General features: G+C 36.7%; 1 protein-coding gene across 3 annotated transcripts; it reads left to right on the top strand.

The window, feature by feature from the left end:
• The first annotated feature begins 311 nt into the window (after positions 1–311).
• On the top strand, positions 312–15250 carry LOC109004594 (protein cornichon homolog 1-like). 3 transcript variants are annotated; one of them, XM_018983193.2, is made up of 5 exons: positions 314–493; positions 1425–1554; positions 12223–12345; positions 13208–13304; positions 13475–15250. In XM_018983193.2, the coding sequence occupies exons 1-4, from the start codon at positions 331–333 to the stop codon at positions 13266–13268; spliced, it is 477 nt and encodes a 158-aa protein (XP_018838738.1). In that variant the 5' UTR covers positions 314–330; the 3' UTR covers positions 13269–13304; positions 13475–15250. The 3 variants fall into 3 exon arrangements, with proteins under 3 accessions (XP_018838740.1, XP_018838738.1, XP_035544939.1); XM_018983195.2 differs by having other exon boundaries at positions 312–493; positions 1373–1554; positions 13208–13521; XM_035689046.1 differs by having other exon boundaries at positions 13208–13521.
• The last annotated feature ends 415 nt before the right edge of the window (positions 15251–15665 follow it).

Below are 15665 nucleotides of genomic sequence, written 5' to 3'. Positions count from 1 at the left end.
AATATAAAATTTTCATCACACTCCTCAAATCTATACTAGTGAGAAAAAAGAGAATATTTTTTAATAAAATTTTTTTTTAGTTGGTGAGTAGTAATTCATCAAATATGACTTTAATTTTTTATTTAATGTAATTCATAACTTGATTTAAAATGATTTGACTGTTATAATATAACTGATTTTAGAAAAATTTAGTTAAAATTTAGAATTAACTGACATTTAGTTATTCCATGCCAATGGTTTTAGATTAGTTAAATATGAAAAATTTCAAACTCAAAAAAAATTATAGATCGGTAATTATTGTCACAAGGTTCAGTATATGTGTATTTCAGAATGAAAAGATCTCCCTCCATTTTCCTCTCTATACAGACCCATTCCAATTTCCGTGTAAGTTCCAAAATCCCTGTACCGACGTCTCGACCGGACCATGGAGCTGATCTTGTGGGCTCTCTCATTTTTCATCGATTTAGCTCTCTTGGCATCCACCTTTTATCAGGTATCGCACTTCTCGCTTCAACCTCTCTAAAACCCTAACTCCTTTTTTTGGTTTGTATCTTGAAACACTGGTTGTGCTGACTCAGTTATCTGTTTTATCCATTTGGTTTCCGAGAAAGTTAGGGAAATCTTGATGTTTTAGATTTTGTGTCTATTAAGTTTATGTGGAGGCGGAGAACTATTGCGCAGCTTGGTTAGTTAATTGTGATAAAACCGATTTAGGAATTTCGGGGGAAATGAGCGGACATTATAGATTCTCGCAAACTGTGTTTTATCTTCTAGTTTACTGCGAATTCTCTACCTTCTTAGATTCTAATGCTCCTACATAAATAGGGCATATTCTGACTTTGTAATTGACAGTTGATTGGATGAATATATACTTATTTTACTTATCAAAAAAAAAAAAAAAAGTTTACTGCGAATTCTCAGCAATCAAAAGCAATCAAACTATGGAGGTAATTGATGACGACCTGACTGAATCCTTATTCACTGGAGCGCCGTTTTTGTCTTCTTTTTCATTAAGACATTCATATTCATGTCAGTATTTGGTTCATGTTTAGTACTCATTCTCTGGAATTTGAACTCAATTATTGCTTTTGCCATGATTTATTGCTTTTAATCTTGCTTTAGTTGCCCCCGAGTTTACAAAATGGCCTTGGTAACTTCTTGCAAAAATTACATGATTTAACACAGAAGTAATGCTTATTCTTTGATCATATTCTTGGCCCAAGAATTTGGCTTTGTGAGTCCATATATGCCACCGAGTGTTTATAAAATCTGGAGGAACTAGCTTTGTGCTTTAAGAAAGTTGTAGGCCATGTTAGTCACATTTTATATCCTAGCGTTGGATATACCTTATATCTCTGAATAATTTTTGTAGCTTGTTATCTTGACGGACTTGGAGGCTGACTACATAAACATTTACGATACAGCATCTCGCATTAATCGCATCGTCATCCCCGAGTTCGTTGTGCAAGGAGTACTCTGTGCAGTTTTCCTCATCACATGGCATTGGTTCATGTTTCTGATGACGGTTCCCCTTGCTTGCTATCACGTGATGCTGTAAGTAAAATCTGTACACTGTAGTAAAGTACAATAATTCATGGTATAAAGCTTTTTCTGCAGTTAGGTGTTCTTTTTTCACCAGTTATTTCTCAATTAGTAGGGGTTGAAACTTGCCTGGACCTTCTGTTGCTTGAGGAGTCACATGCCTTCTAAGGAGCTTGCCTACTTTTTATCCTTATAAATTTAAATCTTGATTGGTAGTTTATATAAGCTCCTTGCAAACTTCAATGTGTTGCTTCTAGTAGGTAGGGATGGACCATTTTTTTTTCAATTTGATAAATGAAGGCTTTACAATTGTTAATTAGATACAACATAGTACGCTTAAAAAAAGAGAGAGAAAGAATAGATACAACCTAGTTTCTCTGATGTCAGTGTTACATTTACCAGTATGAGTAATTCATGAAAATGATTAATGCACCAGGGAAATGCCAGTGTTACATTTTCCAGTTTCCACACTTCTGTTATTTTAGCTGGCCTGTTTGCTTTGGTGTTTTCTTCAAACTGGTCTGATCTGTAATGTTAAGAGTGAAAGATCAGAACTATTAAGCTCTTGCAGCCTGAAACCCCCCTCCCTTCTCTTTTATTTTTTTAATAAGTAATAAGAGATTTTATTCCCAAGAATAGGCATAAGCCCAAGTACACAGGACGTATTAAAGGAAATACCTACTGCTTTCTAAAAACAAAAGGAAATCTAAAACAATACTGGGAATTATCATCCATTACAAAAGTTTTAGCCCACAAACTCAAAGTACTAAAGAAAAAATCTTTAAGATCTCCCAATGAATGTTCTTTGTCTTCGAAGCATCTCCCATTCCTTTCTAGCCATAGACACCACATGAGACAAGAAGGAATCATCTTCCAAATATTAACAACATTCTTGCTACCCTTCAATCCCTTCCACCCTACCAATAAATCCACCACTTCCTTGGGCATTACCCAAAGGAGACCATTCCGATTCAAAATCTCATTCCACAAGAACCTGACCACTTCACAATGAAGAAAGAGATGATTAACAGATTCTCCATCATTCTTGCACATGACACACCAATCAGCAATGTACATACCTATTCTTCTAAGATTTTCAGTTATCAACACTTTGCCCAGGGATATCACCCAACAGAAAAAGCAACCTTGGAAGGAACTTTCACTTTCCATATGTTTTTCTAGGGGAATTCACAGCTCCTGTGACTAGTTAATATGCTGTAAAAAGAGGAAACTAAGAACTTAGAATTTCCTGCAGGAACCCATAGCATGATGTCCTTCCTACCAAGCATCAACTTTGAACTGTAAAGTCTTTCCAGAGAAGCCTTAACACCATCCACTTCCCAGTCATTAACATCCCTAATAAAGTTAGCATTCCACTGAATATTATTGTGAATGCAAAAGAAAGAATTTCCCAAAGCTGCTTTTTGATCCATTGCAATTCTAAAAAGGGAGGGAAAATCCAACTTAAGTGTAGAATCCCCACACTACAAGTCATGCCAGAAAAGTATCCTCTTCCCATCTCCCACCTTTAATTTAATATGATTAGAAAATTCCCCCCATCCTTTTCTAATGAACTTTCACAAACTCACCCCATTTGCACCTCTAGTATCTTTTGAGCACCAACCTCCCCACAAATTACCATATTTTACATTAATAACATTTTTCCATAAGGCATTTCTTTCCAAGTGGTATCTCCAAAGCCATTTCCCAAGTAATTCTCTATAAAACAATCTCAAGTTTTTTATCCCCAACCCACCACAATCAATCGGTTGACAAACCTTCTTCCAACTAACCGAATGGAGCTTTTTTTCTTCTCCTTAACCACTCCATAAAAAATTCCGAAATAAACTCTCAATTCTTCTTTCTGCCCTTGCCGGCAATGGAAAAAGAGATAAGAAATAAGTGGGAAGATTAGACAAAGTACTTTTTATTAGAGTTAATCTTCCCCCTTTAGACAAGTAGATAATTTTCCAACTAGCTAAACCTCCTTTCAATTTTCTCAATCACCCATTCCCAAATATTAATAGATTTATAAGAAACCCCCAAAGGAAGCCCAAGGTACCTCATAGGGAGGGAAGAAATTCTGCACTCCAGAATATTTGCCAAGTCTGAAATATTCTGAACAGAACCCGCAGGAACGACTTCAGCTTTCGATAAATTAACTCTTTTTTTTTTTTTTGGTAAGTAAGAAATAATATTATTGATATGAATGAAATAGACATAGGCCATGTACACATGAAGTATACAGAAGAACACTTAAAAACATTCTAAGTACGATAAATTAAAGACAAGAAATCATGAACATTGTCCCCATTAGGGCTGAAAAACCAACTTGTCGGTTCGGTTTTGGGACCGAAACCAACCGATAGACTTCTTTAGAGTGAACAAACCGGCCGAAACCGACCGTGTATGAGGAGGAAAACCAGCCGGTTCACGGTCTGTTTTTCGGTTTGGGCCACAGATTTAGGCCTGTTTGGGCCATTTTAAGACCCAATTCAACATCTTTTTGGGCTCAATTTGTTATTCAAGATCATCTACATTTAAATTTTTTTTGCAAAATTTTTAAAATTAATTTTATTTATTCAATCTCTTTTTAATTTTAATCATGCCATGTATATATTATTAGTAACTAATAACTACTACATATATACTATTTATATTTTATAATCTTATTATCTTATATACTAAATTACTAATTACTAGATAAATAAAAAAAACTCCACTAAATGTTTAATACACATTACAAACAAAACCAAATTGTCTTAAGCAACTAGCAAGTAAGCAACAAATAACAACTGTTCTTGAATAAAACCCAAAAAATCTTCATTCTTCAACATTCCAAATAGATTCCCAATGGCCAATGCAGTCTTCGACTCTTCAATCATCAATAGTTGTGATGTATGATGCTCCTAACTCTATATAGAAAAATACCAAATAATCAATATTAATAAATTAGGATAATTAAAAAAAAAATTAAATTAAATTATAAAAGTAAATGAATATGGAAATTGAATAAGAAAAACACATTACCAAATTCTACTACAAAGCTCTAAACATTATCCATGGAGTCTCGAATATCAAATGGTGTTGACGGATGTCGCAAGTTCGCAACCAATTCTGAGTACAAATAAGTGCCTCAACAGTTCTCGGAGCCAAGGAACTCCGAAAAAGATCAAGTACACGACCTCCCGTACTAAATGCTGACTGTGATGCAACCGTGGAAACAAGCATGGCTAACACGTCTCGTGCAATCCTCGCAAGTATAGGATAGTTAGGCTCATTCACCTTCCACCAATTCAACAAGTCAAAAGATTGGTTGAATGCCTCACAACTATCTGATAAATACCGGTCTATCTCTGTTTTGGTAGCTGTAGATCCAGAGGCAGTTGATGCTAGCAACCACTCATAAAAAAAGTTGTGACTCATGATTGTCTTCAGCAACATTTGGAAGTGCAGATGCCGGAGGAGAAACATGTTCTCTGCTACTCGAGGTAGAACCAAACGTAGCATTATACTCCACATACATGTCTGATAATAATTGTCTCACCCTCGACAACAAATCTTCAGACTAATTCTCATCATAAATTTTTTTCAAATGAAAAGTAAGAAGTCCCAACTTACTACGTGGATCAAGGATAACTGCAATCAATAACAACAAATTCATCCTATCCAATGAATCTGAATTCTTGTCAAATTTCATTCTCATGCTTATGGTCATGCTCATCAAACAAATATTCTCACTCTTAGACAGTCTAACCAACTCTTTTTGGAGCCTACAAATCTCCAAAAAATTTGTGTTTGCCGTGACATGTAAAGAGCCAGAAAATCGGCATCATAAAACATCTTCAAAAATTTCACAAAAACCCGCACTGACTCCCACTCGTCAGCTTTAGGAGGCCCAATGTTTACATCTTTAAAGTAAGAAAGAAAATTGTAGTCCTCACTCTCCATTTGCCTAAAAACCTTCTCAAATTTCTCAGCAGCCTCCAACATCATGTAAGTTGAATTCCATCGGGTTTGCATATCAAGGCACAACATTTTTTTACAATCAATTTTCTCATTTTCTGCACATCTCTTAAACTTGTCTAATCTTGCAGGGGAGGAGCGCACATATCTAACCGCATTTCTAACCATTGTAATGGCATCATCACACTCCTTAAAATCTTCATTCACAACAAAATTCAAAATATGAGTACAATATTTCATGTGCATATACTTTCCCTCCAACATATTCTCCGTAAAAAAATGTCTCAAATATGCAATTGCAGTATTATTTGAGCTAGCATTATCAACAGTAACAGTAAATATCTTATCAATGCCCCAATGAAGGAGGCATGATTCAACATATTTTTCAATGGTATCCCCTTGATAATTAGGGATTAAACAAAAATTAATGATTTTTTTTTGTAATTTCCAGTCACTATCAATGAAATGGGCAGTTAGGCACATATAATTAAGATTTTGTACTGATGTCCAAGTATCGGTAGTTAATGAAATCCTCATTCCCTCATCTTTAAATAACTTTTTAAGTCTGGCCTTTTCAAATTCAAATAGTTTCATACAATCTCTTGCAACTGTCACTCGACATGACACTTTAAATCTAGGTTCAAGTAACCAAACCATATTCTTAAATCCTTGCCTTTCAACAATTCTAAATGGTAATTCATCGAGGATTTACCATCTCCGCAAGCGCCATCTTCATTGCCTCCTCACTATATTTATGGGTTACAATATTTCTTAAAGAACTATCACTCTCTCCAAACCCTTCCGAGGATACCTCAACTGCCAATGTTATTTGGTATTTATCTAAAGGCCCACGTTTATGAGGATTTTTGGGACATGAAGGTAGATGGTTTTGCATGGTTGAAGTTCCGTTCCTCTTCGAGTGGCAAGCGTATATCTTGCCACAATAATTACACTTGACCTTAGGATCATCTACGGAACAACCCTCAACTTTAGTAAAATGGTCCCAAATAATCGTAAGATCCTTCCCCTTCCGTTTCTTAGGAAGTAGACAATTACTATTATTAGGGGCACTTGAAGCCGGAGATTTTGGTATTTGGGAGTTCGAATCAAGATCAATTGGACTTGGCGAATAATCTAACATGTAAAACCAAGAAAGGACAAAAAAATCAACACAATTGTCATTTACACAGCAGCTAGTTTGCAACGTGGCAAACATCACAAATCTAAGATTCTAAGCTATATTTTAATTGCTCATAAATCTCACAGATTATTTTAAGAATCAAAATAAATTTATAACAAAATTTTCAACCAACGAAACTGTCAATAAATTAATAACACAACTGTCAACAAATTTATAACAAAACTGTCAAAACACATAATTTAGATCGCTCACAAATCTCACAAACTAACTGAGTCTTATGAAGTTATGAACATTTATCAAATTACATCTTCAAAGTTCAAAGTTCAGACCCGTGAATGCACATTGCACAGTCATGCACATGCATTGACTGAGTTCAATCATCAACGTTCAACAACCAAATCACTATTTCACCATCCCAATTTTCCAAACCAAAAAATACAATCCCTAACCTTAGACCCAAATACCACAAGGCAGTGAGGCACAAGCTGCACAACGGCGAGCACAACCTTTGCCAGTTTGCCCTCTGGTCCTCTCAAAAATTAAATTTCAACAAAATCACTAATCAGACTAAATTTAAAACAAAATTTCATCCCAAAATCTTACCTAAAAAACAGGCTGGAGGCGGTCCTGTTTGCCAGAGGAACGTGGAGAAGTATAGGCTGCGCTGCTGCTGAACCGCTGGTGAGTGGTTGGACCGTTGGGCGCTGGTGAATGGTTGGAGTAGACGGCGCCGACTGCTGAGGAGTTACTGAATACTGAGTGAGGGCTGAGGGTAGAGACCATAGAGCTCGAAATGGAATGAGAAGAGAAGAGGGAGGGGAATAATAACCCTAGTAGAAACGGCGTCGTTTGGCTTACGCCAAATGGCGCCGTTCCCTTTTTTTTTTTCTAAATGACGTCGTTTCACTTATTTATGTGAAACGGCGTCGTTTAATGAAGGTATATATTTAAAAAAATAAAAAAGTATATGATGTCGGCTATCGGTTTTTGGCTGGTTCAAACCGGGACCGAACAGGCCGACGCCTGTTTTGATCATTTACCACCGACGGCCGACCGGTTCCCTATCGGTTTCGGCCGGTTCTAAGCTCCGGCAGCCGGTCTGAGTCGGTCTTGGCCGGTTCGCCAGTTTTTTGTACAGCCCTAGTCACCATTTAATACAATAGCTGAAAACCAAAGCATTAAGGTGTCAAGAAAGAAATTCTTCAGCTCAATTATTGAGCGTTTCTTATCGACAAAATAGCGTGCATTCCTTCCAAATACACCATATGATGCACAACGTAATCATCTTTCACACTACTGCCACTTGCTGACAGCCTTGCATCTTCCTCCAACAACCCAACAAATCCACCACCCTCAAAGGCATAACCCATGCAACATCAACCCTTTGGAAGATCTCATCCCACAACACCCTTGTTACTTTACAATGCAATAAGAGATGGTCCACAGATTCTCCATTTTTTTTTTACACATGCAACACCAATCCATCACTATACATCCTCTCTTCCGCAGATTGTCCGTAGTCAAGATCTTCCCAAGAGTGGCGTTACATACAAAAAAGGCTACTTCAGAGGGCACACGAGACCTCCAAATATTCTTCCAAGGGAACGGATTATGGTCGTGTGTAACCAAAATGTTATAATACGCCTTAACAGTACATTTTTTGTGGTTATTAGACCTCCACTTCAAACTATCACACTGTGCCAGAGAAGTCCCCATGGAATATAATAGATTGAAAAAATCTGAGATAATAGATAGTTCCCAATCATGAAAATCCCTGATAAAGAGAATATTCCACTGATGAGAACCATGAACAAATAACTGCATATCCGCCACTGAAGCCTCCCTATTAACTGCAATACAATTGAGGGCCGGAAAAACCCTTTCCAATGCATGATCACCACACCACATGTCCCGCAAAATACTGATACGATTGCCCTCACCGGCTGCAAAACGAATATGTTTTTCAAAACAAGGCCAACCCTTCCTTATAAACTTCCATAAACCCACACCATACCCCCCTCTCATTTCATTGGAACACCAGCCACCCCAAGCAGCACCATATCTAGCGTCTATAATCTCCTTCCACAATGATCCTCCCTCCGAGTGATATCTCCATAGCCATTTCCCCAATAAAGTTTTGTTAAAAGTTTTCAAATTACACATTCCCAACCTCCCATATACAACTGGGGCACATACTCCAACTAACCAAATAAAACTTCTTCTCCTCCCCACCCCATAAGAATGCCCTAAAGAGTTTCTCGATCCCATTCACCACCCCTGCAGGCATAGGAAACAGAGATAAGAAATATGTGGGGAGGTTAGTAAGGGTACTCTTGATAAGAGTGTGACGACCCCCTTTCGATAAATACACCTGCTTCCAGCCCGCCAATCTTTTCTCTATCTTTTCCACCACACCATCCCAAATATCTCTAGCCTTGAAAGTTGTATCCAACGGAAGACCCAAATATTTCATTGGTAGAGAGGACACCTTACAAATCAATAAGCTTGTTAAACTAAGGATATTTGAGACCGCACCCACCGGAACCATCTCGGACTTGCCAAGATTCACTTTAAACCCTGACACTGCTTCAAAGCAAAGTAGCAATGCTCGTAAGGTTTGGATCTGACTATTATCCGCTTCACAAAAGATTAAGGTGTCATCTGCAAAAAGAAGGTGTAAAAGTGCTCTTAAAGCACGAAGATTGTCATAATTGGGCTCACTTTTAAACTTCTCCGGACCTCACCACCCACCACAAAGCTAGACAGAAAATTACCATCCACTGCCTTCTCAAGCATTCTACTCAAGGCATCCATGATCATAACAAAAAGAAATGGAGAGATAGGATTACCTTGCCTCAAACCACGTGAGCTACTAAAGAATCCAACCGGTTCTCCATTCACCAAAATTGAAAATCTCAAAGTTCACACACAATGCTTTATCCACGAACACCATTTATCTCCAAAACCATATCTCCTCAACAAATAAACAAGGAATTCCCAGCACAAATGGTCATAAGACTTTTCCATGTCTAATTTGATTAAAATACCAGCTTTCTCCATTTTAGTTCTACTCTCCAAGCATTCATTAGCAATTAAAACAGTCTAAAATCTGTCTTACCCTCACAAAGGCATTTTGCGATTTTAAAATAATCCTCTCCATCAACCTGCTCAAACGGTTGGCCAGCACCTTAGAAATGATTTTATACACTCCATTCACCAAACTAATAGGCCAAAAATCTCTCATCTCCACAGCCCCTACCTTTTTTGGAACAAGTGCAATGAAAGTCGCATTAAAACTCTTCTCAAACCTCATGTACGAATGAAATTCAGCAAACATCTACACGATATCTTCTCTAACAATGTCCCAGTGTGCTTGATAAAACGCCAAAGAGAACCCATTTGGACCTGGAGCCTTATCCCTATCCATACCCTTAACCACATTAAGTACTTCTTCTTCTTCTTCAAACTCTCTCTCCAGCCAATCAGCTTTGACCTGATCTATGGAATCGAAACAAAGTCTGTCCAGTTTTGGTCTCCAAGAAAAATCTTCTGAAAACTTTTGCTCATAAAAATTCACTATGTGAACCTTAATATCTTCTTGATCCGTAATAAGTCTGTCCCCATCTCGAAGAACTTCAATCACATTATTTCTTCTATGAGAGTTCGCCATTTGATGAAAGAATTTAGTACACCTATCTCCTTCCTTCAACCACAGCACCCTAGATTTTTGCCTCCGAGAAATTTCCTCCATTAACGCTATATTTTCCAGTTCAGAAACCACTCCCATTTTTCTACTCCTGTCCTCCCCCAAAATAACCCCTTGCACCTCCTTCTCATCCAAACCTCTCAACTCTTCCAAAAGAAGCTTCCTCCTGCTGTCCAAATTCCCGAACTTCTCTTTATTCCATCTCTTTATGTCTTTCTCAAGAGATTTCAATTTTCCAGCCAGAACAAAAATAGGAGTGCCTGAAAAATTATAAGAATTCCACCAACTTCTCACCCTGTCCACAAATCCCTCATCCTTCAGCCACATGTTTTCAAATTTAAAATACCTTATCCCAGCCTCAATTCCACCACAATCCAACAAGATAGGATAATGATCAGAACAGAATCTCGGCAATAATTTCTGACTCGAACCAGAAAAATGAGCCTCCCATGAAGGTGAAACCAGAAACCTATCCAGCCTTGAATATGACCTGCCATTTGTCCAAGTATAATCTCCTCCTACCAAAGGTAAATCAATCAGATTTAATTCAAAAATTAAATCTGAAAAATTAGACTTAGAATCTCCTTCCCTTCTCGTTTTTTTTTTCATCACTCTATCCTTTGCTCATTAAAACTTGGCATATGATGAAATTGCAGGAATCTATGATATTCCTGTCTGGATATCTTTTGTCCTTCTGTTCACTCATATGATTGTTAGTTTACCAGTGACATTTTCAGCTTTTGAGATTATTAAACCCATGACTTCTTACATGTTGAGTTGTGTTTAAATAATTAGCAGTGTGACAACTTCCATAACGAACTAAAGTCTGCAGTGAATTTTATGAGAGTAATCATGTTTCTCTATTGGAAAAGCCCACCAAAGAGTGGGTACTGATTGTAATTTTTTTAGGAAGTGTTTTTTTAATGATTTTGTGATTTTTTGTAAATGTTTAAGAGGTTTAAAAAAATGTTTGAAAAAAAACCAAAAAAATTACATGTTCGGTGAGGATTCTCGGTGGATGTAGCAGTCCTATTCTCTATTATGTACTGCAATTTTTTAGGTTGGCATAATAACTCTATATGCACATGCACATGCATGTGAGGAAACTATTTCGTAGGAATCATCAGAAAGCAGGGAAGCAGTGTACTCTATTGAACACTCTTGATTATAGATAGTGACAATAGATGAGACAGGTTTGTTTAACTGATGCTGTTGACCATGGGGAGTGGGAACTAATGATGCCATAAGAAAAATGTCCACTTGTATAAAAATGTTTTTGATGAATGAAAAATCTTGTTTTGAATTTGATCAGGTGTTAAAACACTAAGGGGTGGTTTGTTTTCACAAACCATCTTAACTCATCTCATTTTATCTAATCTAATCATTACAACTTTCCCAAACTCTCACACAAAATACAATAAACAATTCAACTTTTTGATCCCAAAACAAAAATAATATTATAATAATATTTTATTGAACTTTTAACGTTCATCTTATCTCATCTGTGTAACCAAACGAGGCTAAGTCCATTTATAAAAAAATATGGCATAGTACAATGGCTCTGTTTTTTTCAAAGAAGTTAGTTAGTCAAATAAAGATGGAAAAGTGGGGGCCCATGAGTTTTAGCTTGAAATGTTTCTTCTCCCCTGTTCTTGGAGGTATGATCATAAATTTGAGATTTGCTATCGGTGTAGCTTACCAATAAAAATTGTTCTATAAAAAAAATTGAAAACATTCAGTGATTGTCTGGAACCGCTATAAGAGTGTTGTTTTGGACTAAATGTTTTACTTTGGGCATTTCCTATATATTTTTTGTTAAACTGGAAACATTATTTCTTATCATGACCTGTCTGGTGCAATGATTCAGATTTTTGAAACGGCAGCATCTTTTTGACGTCACTGAAGCATTCAGATTTCTTAATGCTGAGAAGAAGTTTCGGATGATCAAGCTTGGTTTCTACTTGGCATTATTTGCCATAATCACATTCAGGTTATGTTTTTTGTGCATTATAAATTTATATGTTTGTCTTTTGAACCGGATAATTCTTACTTTACCTGTGTCTATATTTTTGCCTAATTGAGGTTTTCCTACTGTTTGGAGTTAGAAGTTTTGGTGCCTGAGATAATACCATTCTACTTGTACAAATAATTTCTCTTCTACAATTCTAAATGCTTGTGTAGATAATGGTAAAAATAACCCTGCAATCATGGGTACTAATCAATAAAATTATGGCATATATAAGGCTTTTTCATGTAGACTTTCCTCCATCTTTCACGTGAAAGGCTAAATCATTTGCTTTGTTGCATTGTGGCAAACATGTTCAACTTTGAGAATGCGATTTCAGGCAAGTGTCCGGGAAAGCAATGTCTTGGGAAAGTATCATGCTTATTTTGGTGTAGTTAGTATAAATTTTTCTATCCAGAAACTCATCTTTTATTGTTAGTGTACGTTAAGTTTGTCTTGATCTGTAGAGCAAACATCTAGATTACAAGGTCGCCTGTCGGGAGGCATAGCATGTCAACTTTCTGAACGTTTGAAGTTTGGATTGTGGATTTGTTTTTTTCCAATTTCCTTATCACCTGCATTTTCTCATTTATGAAATAATTTGCATAGATCTGGTGTCTTATCACTTTGGACCCTTCAAATATCCATGATTCTGTCTCTTTTCTTTTTTAGAGATTCCATGGTGGTTGTCAAATTTTACATGAAGAGTTTTGACCTAACTTTTTCTATTTGTTCTTTCTTAAAGTAAATTCTTGAGGCAATAGTGATGTTTGCTACTTGACTTATTGGCCTTTCTGATTCGCACTCACGCACACAGATAATGCTGACGATGAATTTTAATTTGCAGGCTTGCATTATCTGTTTTCAACTTTTTAAGTGATGCGGAGGATGCTGTGCATTTATTTTGATTGCCCACTGCTTGAGCAGTATGGTAGCCACTCATTGTAAGTTTGTTTCTTTTGAAAAGAGTTCTAGCTCATAGGTTTGGATATGCTAGCACTCTTTGATTTGGATGAACATCATCAATCGCTTCCGAGTTTTTGTAATCTTTCCCTATATTAATTATGATATACAAAAGTGCTCCCATTGACGCAGTGTTGGAAAAACCATGTAGGCTGACTTTTAATCATATTCTTGGAAGTAAGATTTTTACTTGGTGTTGGAAGTGGATTCAACGGAATAGCTGTGTGCCATGCGTCATCTGGTAAATTTAGCTAATTTGTTTTTTATGGTATGCTTATGTTTGTTCTGGAAGTTGTTAATAAAAAAATGTATTTTTTTCTAGAAGTCATCTTTCATACAAGGAGTCATATCTAGAAAGATGTCTTGCTTATTATAGGGGTGATAGCTCATCGGAAAGTCTTAAGCCATGTTTGCATTTTCCACTTGCCGAGCCTGATCTAGTCCGAGATAGTCAATGTTTGGGCCGGGGCAGGGGTTTCTAAATTTATGGTACACATAATCCAGTTGAGATGGGCTTGTAAACTAATCTTTCTGTATATGTGAAGTACTCAGAAATGATCCCTGTGCCCACGCACCAAATGTGGACCCACTTCATCTCACCCATCCACAAGTGTCCTCTCCCCGACAGGTAGCCAGACCCGACATACTGTAGGCAGCTTGACAGCAGCCTGCCTTTCTTTGTAACAATCAAAAGATGCTAAATTATTTGGTCCACTTGGAACAGCTTAAAGTCCATGGGCCCCTCGATTCTCAGTGGTCCCCTCTTGATTAGAAGTTTTTAACCACTTGCTGTGTGTTGACCCATAACAAATTGGTCCGTGCCATTTAGCTGGATGTTGGGTCGTTTTCGGGCCCTGGGCTCCAGTACAGTTGTCTTCCTGTTTGCCACCTTTGGACCCCATAACCTTCTTTTCTTTTGGGGGTGAAGTAGGACCCACGTCATCAAGGCCTGCTTTGGGCTACAGAAAACGGGTCTCGTTCCGGATATTGTCTCTTTCAAGTGGGCCTATTGAGTTGGACAACATCTGTCCTTCTGATATACCAGCTTTTTTCCTGATAATTAATATCATGTCAAGGGTTGTATGGGAAACGAACCAAAATAATGTGCATACTTTTTGGTTTTTTATAAATGGCTTGTGCAAGTTTTGTATATTTTGGACTTATCTCTAGAAAATAATTACTCTTTTGACGCTGTTTGCCATATTGATTCCTGGAAAAAAATAAGTTCTCTGTGGGCTACTAAGTTGTGTGATTCTTTCAATTATACCTTAGGACTCCTGACTAAAATTATATATGTGAATGCTGAATGCGTCGTCTCGTATTTTATTACCTTCTTCTATGGCTCTAAATATCTTGGTTAGTGTGTAGCTAGTGATGAAAGGAAAGATTTGAGCGAACTGTCGATTCAAGGTTAGTATGTTGTCTAGTGATATGGATCATCAAATACATACATGATTCTTACGGTGGAATCGTATATCCAGGATTTACTTCTTAGTGATAAGTCTAAAGGACCCTACCCTTAATGAGAGGTTCTACGTGCCATTTCTTTTTCCTTGAACCTCATTCAATCTCCAAAGTTTTACTTCATTGATGATATCGTTTAGGCCGAAGAAGTGAGAACCATCCTCTTGGCTCATGGATATAAAACGACACAAATGGGGGTTTGCCCCCATAGACAAAATTGGTGGGGGCAATCGCATCCTACTATTGCTAATGTTGCCATATCTGAAAAGCTTTGTGATTTTCAAAAGGACGTTTGTTGAGTATTCGAGATAGGATAATCTATCCACACACGTTATTACTTATTAGTCTCATTGATTTCTTGCCGTAGACATTCAGAATTATGCCTCACAACATCAACGATTAGAGAAGAATAAAACCTCACGTCATCAACACCATTGCAACATTTCTATGGTTAAAGACACAGGTTTTGTCTATTTTCTTGGCAAATTAATTAACTTGATAATTTTCTTTCTTTATATTCCTTTTGCTGTACAAATTACAATAGAGATGAAAGGTGGATCTTTTCTATAATGTTACTTTCATTTATTAAGAAGCACTTAGGAATGTTATTCTTTATCTTTGATTTTATTATTTTTAATCAGGCAGTATGTTTTAAATGATTTTCTAAATCAATTATTGATGAGATAGAGCGGATGAGAGAGAAAGTTGATGACGCCAAACGGGTTTAAGGTATGTGCTCAATTATAGTATGTGTTTATTGTGTAATTTTACGTACAATCGTGTAGTACGTAAACGTCGCGTAATCGTTTTAAAAAATAGTGAAGTTTATTATTAAAAATTTAATTTTTTATATAAATTTTATATTTTATTATTTTTTT

Source organism: Juglans regia, chromosome 4 (genome assembly GCF_001411555.2).
Source record: "Juglans regia cultivar Chandler chromosome 4, Walnut 2.0, whole genome shotgun sequence".
Classification (NCBI taxonomy): Eukaryota; Viridiplantae; Streptophyta; class Magnoliopsida; order Fagales; family Juglandaceae; genus Juglans; species Juglans regia.
The sequence above is the reverse complement of the archived record's forward strand: the minus strand, read 5'-3'. Positions and strand labels throughout refer to the sequence as shown.

Excerpts from the sequence above, each read along its gene's own strand:
- LOC109004594 (XM_018983193.2), top strand. The coding sequence starts at position 331 with ATGAAAAGATCTCCCTCCATTTTCCTCTCTATACAGACCCATTCCAAT. Across the intron at positions 494-1,424 it reads TGGCATCCACCTTTTATCAG|CATCTCGCATTAATCGCATC; the intron begins GTATCGCACTTC and ends TTTACGATACAG. Across the intron at positions 1,555-12,222 it reads GCTTGCTATCACGTGATGCT|ATTTTTGAAACGGCAGCATC; the intron begins GTAAGTAAAATC and ends GCAATGATTCAG.